The sequence below is a fragment of the Nerophis lumbriciformis genome, linkage group LG33 (genome assembly GCF_033978685.3).
Source record: "Nerophis lumbriciformis linkage group LG33, RoL_Nlum_v2.1, whole genome shotgun sequence".
NCBI classification, from domain to species: domain Eukaryota; kingdom Metazoa; phylum Chordata; class Actinopteri; order Syngnathiformes; family Syngnathidae; genus Nerophis; species Nerophis lumbriciformis.
In genome coordinates, this window is record NC_084580.2 from 26,329,068 (window position 1) to 26,337,500 (window position 8,433).

At 39.5% G+C, this 8,433-nt stretch overlaps 1 protein-coding gene across 6 annotated transcripts in view; it reads right to left on the reverse strand.

Moving 5' to 3' along the window:
• Positions 1–2,124: 2,124 nt before the first annotated feature.
• Positions 2,125–8,433, reverse strand: part of coa1 (cytochrome C oxidase assembly factor 1) — an 8,533-nt gene continuing 2,224 nt past the window's right edge. For 3 of the 6 annotated variants that reach the window (XM_061928709.2, XM_061928711.2, XM_061928710.2), the window contains exons 3-6: positions 7,297–7,448; positions 7,159–7,235; positions 4,078–4,161; positions 3,011–3,208 (exon numbers count right to left, since the gene is read on the reverse strand). In XM_061928709.2, coding sequence (XP_061784693.1) covers positions 3,181–3,208; positions 4,078–4,161; positions 7,159–7,235; positions 7,297–7,448 — 341 coding nt within the window. In that variant the 3' untranslated portion in view covers positions 3,011–3,180. The other 3 variants (XR_012049275.1, XR_009811530.2, XR_012049274.1) reach the window with 3 other exon arrangements.

Consider the following 8,433-nt stretch of genomic DNA (forward strand, 5'->3'; position numbering starts at 1 on the left):
AGAAGATGCATTTTCATTTTGTTACACTCCCTAAAGTAGAAGATGACTTTATTTTGTTACACTCCCTAAACTAGAAGATGTCTTTACAATTTGTTACACTCCCTAAAGTAGATATGCGTTTTCATTTTGTTACACTCCCTAAAGTAGAAGATGCCTTTTCATTTTGTTACACTCCCTAAAGTAGAAGATGCCTTTTCATTTTGTTACACTCCCTAAAGTAGAAGATGCCTTTTCATTTTGTTACACTCCCTAAAGTAGAAGATGCCTTTTCATTTTGTTACACTCCCTAAAGTAGAAGATGCCTTTTCATTTTGTTACACTCCCTAAAGTAGAGGATTACTTTATTTTGTTACACTCCCTAAACTAGAAGATGCATTTTCATTTTGTTACACTCCCTAAAGTAGAAGATGACTTTATTTTGTTACACTCCCTAAAGTAGAAGATGACTTTATTTTGTTACACTCCCTAAACTAGAAGATGCCTTTACAATTTTTTACACTCCCTAAAGTAGATATGCGTTTTCATTTTGTTACACTCCCTAAAGTAGAAGATGCCTTTACAATTTTTTACACTCCCTAAAGTAGATATGCGTTTTCATTTTGTTACACTCCCTAAAGTAGAAGATGCCTTTTCATTTTGTTACACTCCCTAAAGTAGAAGATGCCTTTTCATTTTGTTACACTCCCTAAAGTAGAAGATGGCAACCAAATATGGCGTAGTGGATTTGAGGCAGTGGGAGTGGTAGGACAATGGTAGGTCAGGTAAGGAGGAGGACAATGGTAGGTCAGGTAAGGAGGAGAACAATGGTAGGTCAGGTAAGGAGGAGGACAATGGTAGGTCAGGTAAGGAGGAGGACAATGGTAGGTCAGGTAAGGAGGAGGACAATGGTAGGTCAGGTAAGGAGGAGGACAATGGTAGGTCAGGTAAGGAGGAGGACAATGGTAGGTCAGGTAAGGAGGAGAACAATGGTAGGTCAGGTAAGGAGGAGGACAATGGTAGGTCAGGTAAGGAGGAGAACAATGGTAGGTCAGGTAAGGAGGAGGACAATGGTAGGTCAGGTAAGGAGGAGGACAATGGATGGTAGGTCAGGTAAGGAGGAGGACAATGGTAGGTCAGGTAAGGAGGAGGACAATGGTAGGTCAGGTAAGGAGGAGGACAATGGTAGGTCAGGTAAGGAGGAGGACAATGGTAGGTCAGGTAAGGAGGAGGACAATGGTAGGTCAGGTAAGGAGGAGAACAATGGTAGGTCAGGTAAGGAGGAGGACAATGGTAGGTCAGGTAAGGAGGAGGACAATGGTAGGTCAGGTAAGGAGGAGAACAATGGTAGGTCAGGTAAGGAGAAGGACAATGGTAGGTCAGGTAAGGAGGAGGACAATGGTAGGTCAGGTAAGGAGGAGGACAATGGTAGGTCAGGTAAGGAGGAGGACAATGGTAGGTCAGGTAAGGAGGAGGACAATGGTAGGTCAGGTAAGGAGGAGGACAATGGTAGGTCAGGTAAGGAGGAGGACAATGGTAGGTCAGGTAAGGAGGAGGACAATGGTAGGTCAGGTAAGGAGGAGGACAATGGTAGGTCAGGTAAGGAGGAGGACAATGGTAGGTCAGGTAAGGAGGAGGACAATGGATGGTAGGTCAGGTAAGGAGGAGGACAATGGTAGGTCAGGTAAGGAGAAGGACAATGGTAGGTCAGGTAAGGAGGAGGACAATGGTAGGTCAGGTAAGGAGGAGGACAATGGTAGGTCAGGTAAGGAGAAGGACAATGGTAGGTCAGGTAAGGAGGAGGACAATGGTAGGTCAGGTAAGGAGGAGGACAATGGTAGGTCAGGTAAGGAGGAGGACAATGGTAGGTCAGGTAAGGAGGAGGACAATGGTAGGTCAGGTAAGGAGGAGGACAATGGTAGGTCAGGTAAGGAGAAGGACAATGGTAGGTCAGGTAAGGAGGAGGACAATGGTAGGTCAGGTAAGGAGGAGGACAATGGTAGGTCAGGTAAGGAGAAGGACAATGGTAGGTCAGGTAAGGAGGAGGACAATGGTAGGTCAGGTAAGGAGGAGGACAATGGTTGGTCAGGTAAGGAGGAGGACAATGGTAGGTCAGGTAAGGAGGAGGACAATGGATGGTAGGTCAGGTAAGGAGAAGGACAATGGTAGGTCAGGTAAGGAGGAGGACAATGGTAGGTCAGGTAAGGAGGAGGACAATGGTTGGGAGAACTCCAAGGGATGGAGGCTATATTTGGAGTCTGCTGATGTGAAACCACTTCCCCCAAGATGCATTGACTCCTGCCTCCACTGAGTGGAAGGTGACTGGCGGGGGATGGTGATAGTAGGCAGGAAGCGCAGACAGAAACGGTCTGAGGTCCCACACCGTAGTCCTCTTGTTTGTGCTGAGGGTGAAAATCTTCTTTCTGCTCATCCAGCCTCTCGTCCATCCGGAGAGCCAACAAGATAAGGTGGTCAAGGTCTGGTTCTTGATGCAACGGTCTGGTTCTTGATGCAACAGTCAGGGCCCACCAGAAGGACGCAGAGTTGCAATCATGTCTAGAACTCTATGGTGTAGTCTGAGACCATTCGCCGCACCTGTCACAGTCCAAGGATTCCTGATGGAGTCCTCTCAAATAAATGTTCCATGGCCTTTGACAATGTCGATGCTTTACCAGACAAGTGGGTGATGGCAAAGGCTACGTGGGCGCATTCAGACCAGAACGCCACAGGTTGGAGTCCAAAGTGCAGCTGGCACTGGACAAGGAAAGGGCAGACATCAGCAGAAGTACAATCTGGGCGAGACAAGGGGGGGAAGGAACCAGGGACTGGTGATGAAGTGGTTCTAGTCGGCGATGGAATGTCTGCTTGGTACAGAGCCTCAATCTGGGCCTCTGGGCGGGAACACGAGCCGTGGAAGTTTGCTCCGAGCTGAGCCAGACTCTCCTCCTGACTGGTTGTGGAGGACCCCTTTAAGAAGTCTGGTACCATCTGGTACCTTCTGGTCGCAGATTGTACCCCAAAGCAGAGGCTGGTATTAGGTTTGAAGAGAGTCTTTAATGGTAGCACTGGGAGGAAAACCACCAGACAAAATACTAACCAGGAGGAAGGCCGAAGGAACTGGAGCACAAAACAAAGTCAGATGATACTTAGTAAGTCAAGAGGTGGTCTGATGAGTAGTCAGAGACATCAGACGTGTGGTTGCCACTAGCTGCAGCCTTCCTGCGTCACACCACTAGAGGGAGACAGAGAACAGATGTAAGAACACCACTAGAGGGAGACAGAGAGCAGATCTAAGAACACCACTAGAGGGAGACAGAGAACAGATCTAAGAACACCACTAGAGGGAGACAGAGAACAGATGTAAGAACACCACTAGAGGGAGACAGAACAGATCTAAGAACACCACTAGAGGGAGACAGAGAACAGATCTAAGAACACCACTAGAGGGAGACAGAGAACAGATCTAAGAACACCACTAGAGGGAGACAGAGAACAGATCTAAGAACACCACTAGAGGGAGACAGAGAACAGATGTAAGAACACCACTAGAGGGAGACAGAGAACATATCTAAGAACACCACTAGAGGGAGACAGAGAACATATCTAAGAACACCACTAGAGGGAGACAGAGAACAGATCTAAGAACACCACTAGAGGGAGACAGAGAACAGATGTAAGAACACCACTAGAGGGAGACAGAGAACAGATGTAAGAACACCACTAGAGGGAGACAGAGAACAGATGTAAGAACACCACTAGAGGGAGACAGAGAACAGATCTAAGAACACCACTAGAGGGAGACAGAGAACAGATCTAAGAACACCACTAGAGGGAGACAGAACACAGATCTAAGAACACCACTAGAGGGAGACAGAGAACAGATGTAAGAACACCACTAGAGGGAGACAGAGAACAGATGTAAGAACACCACTAGAGGGAGACAGAGAACAGATGTAAGAACACCACTAGAGGGAGACAGAACAGATGTAGGACAAGTAGACTAACTGAATTAGAGAGGAAGAAGTTGAGATATAAACATCCCACTAGTTAGCATATCGTGCTACAGTGTGTAGCATGATTAGCTGGTGCTAATGGACTTACTTGACATGGTCGTCAGTGTGTGTGCTCGTTAGGTCCATGATGTCACCTTCTTTCAGCCTGAGCACCGCCATCTTAACTCGCCATCTGCAATAATCAACAATAATCAACAAGAATCAACAATAATCAACACTAACGAGCAAGCAGTGGTTTGTAGCATCAGACTTGTTGTTGTTGTTCTTCTGATTGTAGAAAGTTGACTCATGTATACAAGCAGCACTAGTTTAGAACAGCCACAATAAAATAATATACAAAGAAAGCTGCTAGTAAAAAAAATGAATACATTAATAAAATAACAATTTAAAAAAAATAGCTACTTCCAAAAATAAATAAGTCATAACCAAAAATATGGAAAAACAGCCACTAATAAAATAATTTAAAAAAAAGCTCCTACAAATTTTTTTTATAAAACAGCCACCAATAAAAAACAGCAACTTTTATTTTTTTAAACAATTGTCACTAATAAAATAAATAAATAAGTGTCAGTATTAAAATGTTATTAAAGAACAGCTACTTCTAAAATATATAAACAAACTACTACAAAACATTTAGACCCACCAGTACTGCTAAAAAAAATACAAAAACAGCTACCTCTGACATAAATAAAAACAGACACTTCTAAAATGATCAAACATAAAACTACTACATTAAAAAAAACAGCAACCACTAAAAAATACAAAATACCCCCAAAAAATGCCACTACTAAAAAAACAAAAAACTGCCACTACTAAAAAAAAACTGCCACTCTAAAAAAAAAAAAACTGCCACAACTAAAAAAAAACAAAAAACTGCCACAACTAAAAAAAAACAAAAAAACTGCCACTCTAAAAAAAAAAAAACTGCCACAACTAAAAAAAAAAAAAAACTGCCACAACTAAAAAAAAACAAAAAACAGCCACAACTAAAAAAAAAAAAAAAAACTGCCACTACTAAAAATAAAAAAACTGCCATTACAAAAATAAAGTAAACTGCCACTACTAAAAAAAAAAACTGCCACTACTAAAAAACAAAAAACTGCCACTACTAAAAACAAAACAAAACTGCCACTACTAGAAAAAACAAAAAACTGCCACTACTAAAAAAACTAAACTACTACTACTAAAAAAAACTGCCACTACTAAAAAAGACAAAAAACTGCTACTACTAAAAAAAAAATAATAAAAAACTGCCACTACTAAAAAATTAAATAAACTGCCACTACTAAAAAAAAAAAACTGCCACTACTAAAAAACAAAAAACTGCCACTACTAAAAAAAAATAATAATAATTGCCACTACTAGAAAAAAAACTGCCACTACTAAAAAACACAAAACTGCCACTACTAAAAAATTAAATAAACTGCCACTACTAAAAAAAAAAAACTGCCACTACTAAAAAACAAAAAACTGCCACTACTAAAAAAAAATAATAATAATTGCCACTACTAGAAAAAAAACTGCCACTACTAAAAAAAACAAAAAACTGCCACTACAAAAAAAAAAAAAAACTGCCACTACTAAAAAAGACAAAAAACTGCTACTACTAAAAAAAAAAAAACTGCCACTACTAAAAAAAACAAAAAACTGCCGCTACTAAAAAAACAAAAAATTGCCACTACTAAAAAAACAAAAAACTGCCACTACTAAAAAAAACAAAAAACTGCCACTACTAAAAATAAACAAAAAACTGCAACTACTAAAAAAAAAAAAAAACTGCCACTACTAAAAAAAAAAAACTGCCAGCCTAAAAAAAACTGCCACTACTGAAAAAACAAAAAACTGCCACAACTAAAAAAACAAAAAACTGCCACAACTAAAAAAATTAAAAAAAAACTGCCACTACTAAAAAAACAAAAAACTGCCAATACAAAAAAAATAAAATAAACTGCCAATACTAAAAAAAAAAAAAACTGCCACTACTAAAAAACAAAAAACTGCCACTACTAAAAAAAAAAAAAAAAACTGCTACTACTACAAAAAACAAAACTGCCACTACTAAAAAAAAACAAAAAACTGCCACTACTAAAAAAGACAAAAAACTGCTACTAATTAAAAAAAACTTTTTAAAAACTGCCACTACTAAAAAAAAAAAAACTGCCACTGCTAAAAAAAAAAAAAAAAAACTGCCACTACTAAAAAAAACTAAAAACTGCCACTACTAAAAAAAACTAAAAACTGCCAATACAAAAAAAATAAAATAAACTGCCACTAAAAAAAACAAAAAACTGCTACTACTAGAAAAAACAAAACTGCCACTACTAAAAAAGACAAAAAACTGCTACTACTAAAAAAAACTTTAAAAAAACTGCCACTACTAAAAAAAAAAAAAAACTGCCACTACTAAAAAAAAAAAAAACTGCCACTGCTAAAAAAAAAAAAAAAAAAAAAACTGCCGCTACTAAAAAAAACTAAAAACTGCCACTACTAAAAAAAACTAAAAACTGCCACTACTAAAAAACAAAAAAAACTGCCACTACTAAAAAACAAAACAAAAAAACAGCCACTACTATTTTTTTTCAAAACAATTGTCACTAATGAAATAAATAAACAATGACCACACTTTAATAGTTTATTTATTTTATTAGTGACAATTGTTTTGGGGAAAAAAAATAGTAGTGACAGTTCTTTGGGTATTTTGTATTTTATTAGTGGTTGCCGTTTTTTAAACGTGGCAGTTTTATGTTTGACCATTTTAGATGTGTCTGTTTTTATTTCTTTTAGAGGTAGCTGTTTTTGTATTTTTTTTTAGCAGTAGTGGTGAGTCTAAATTTTTGTAGTAGTTTATAAACTACTACAACTACTACTATAAACTATTAAAATGTGGTCATAGTGTGTGAATGTTGTCTATCTGTGTTGGCCCTGTGATGAGGTGGTGACTTGTCCAGGGTGTACGCTGCGTTCCGCCCGAATGCAGCTGAGATAGGCTCCAGCACCCCCCGCGAACACAAAAGGGACAAGCAGTAAAAAATGGATGGATGGATGGAAATGTGGTGAAAAAAGAGCCACTTCTAAAAGATATAAAAACCAGAAACTACTAGAAAAACAGTCAAGCCACCACTACTGCTAAAAAAGGTGACCCTAGTAAAACGGTGGGAAGTGTTGGCACCTGTTGTTTCCAGGCTCCCAGGATGAAGTGGTGTATAAATAACCTCCAGTTCTGGAGCCGCTCACTGGGATCTTCATCTGCAAACATGTCCGGAGTAATAAGAGTGTGGAGATGTTAAAATGTCAGTCCTGGAAGTACCTGGGCGGTGTGATGATCCACTCGGTTGTCTCGGTCAGTCAGGCGGATGTTGTGGACTTTTAGAGGCGGCGCGCCCAAACTCTCCATGGCAACCGTGCACGCTTCCAACTTCTGCACAGCCAGCTTGTGGTAGTCCGACTCTGCAAATTTCTCTTCGTAACAACGGGAAGGCTCGTCACTGAAAAGTACTTCTACTTCCCGCCAAAAAAACTGAAAAAGTACTGAGGTATCTGTAAATGCTAGCATGTACATGTCTTATAAGTTGAGGAGCCCCCACAGACAGGAGTACAGATCCGGACGGATGTCTTAGCAACTGGGCTTTGTCCTGGCACACGTCATACAACCAAGAAGACTACACGGCCGCCTGGAAGGTATTTAAGGAAAACTTGTCCTAGCGGAGAGAGATTCTCATTTGGCTAACATCTCCTCCAGGTTGGCTGCAGCACCCGGAAACTGAGGCTCGCTTGATCTAATAAACCTTTGATCCCTTCACACCCCCCAGTCGTCCCCAGGTCCACACCAGGATGACAAGACCAGCAATATATTGCGGTAATACCTCGCTTTATGACACACTTTACCTATGAATGATTATTATTATGTTTTTTATCATCCACTTACTGAAAGTGTGTCAAACTCCTTTTCATGGAGGACCGGTCACAGTTGCGGCTTGTAACAATAATATATGTATTTCATTATTATGCTTATTTGATGTGCACTCCAAAAACTCTTCTGGAGATTTTACAGTACAAAATTGGCAACTCTCCAGAACTGTACTATGAAATATAGTGTCTGGCAACATATTACTGTAAATGGAAAAAAACACTACCAGTTTTTTTTTGATCATTTTGGCAACTGAGCTGCCACTTTTTTAACCTTGAAAAAATGTGCAAGTGTCTTTTTTTAATTTACAGTAATACACCGTAAAAACAACAACCATAGACTGACACCGTAAAATATACAGTTTGTGTCCAACGTTTCATTGATGAGTTTCAAGTAAACACACTCAGTCGCCAGTGTTTGATAGTAAAAGTACAGTGTTTTACAGCATATTACTTTCAAATGAAAAAAAGTCGACCACTTTTTTTTTTACCGTAACATTTTGGTGACTGAGCTGCTAGTTTTTTTATCCTAATTAAA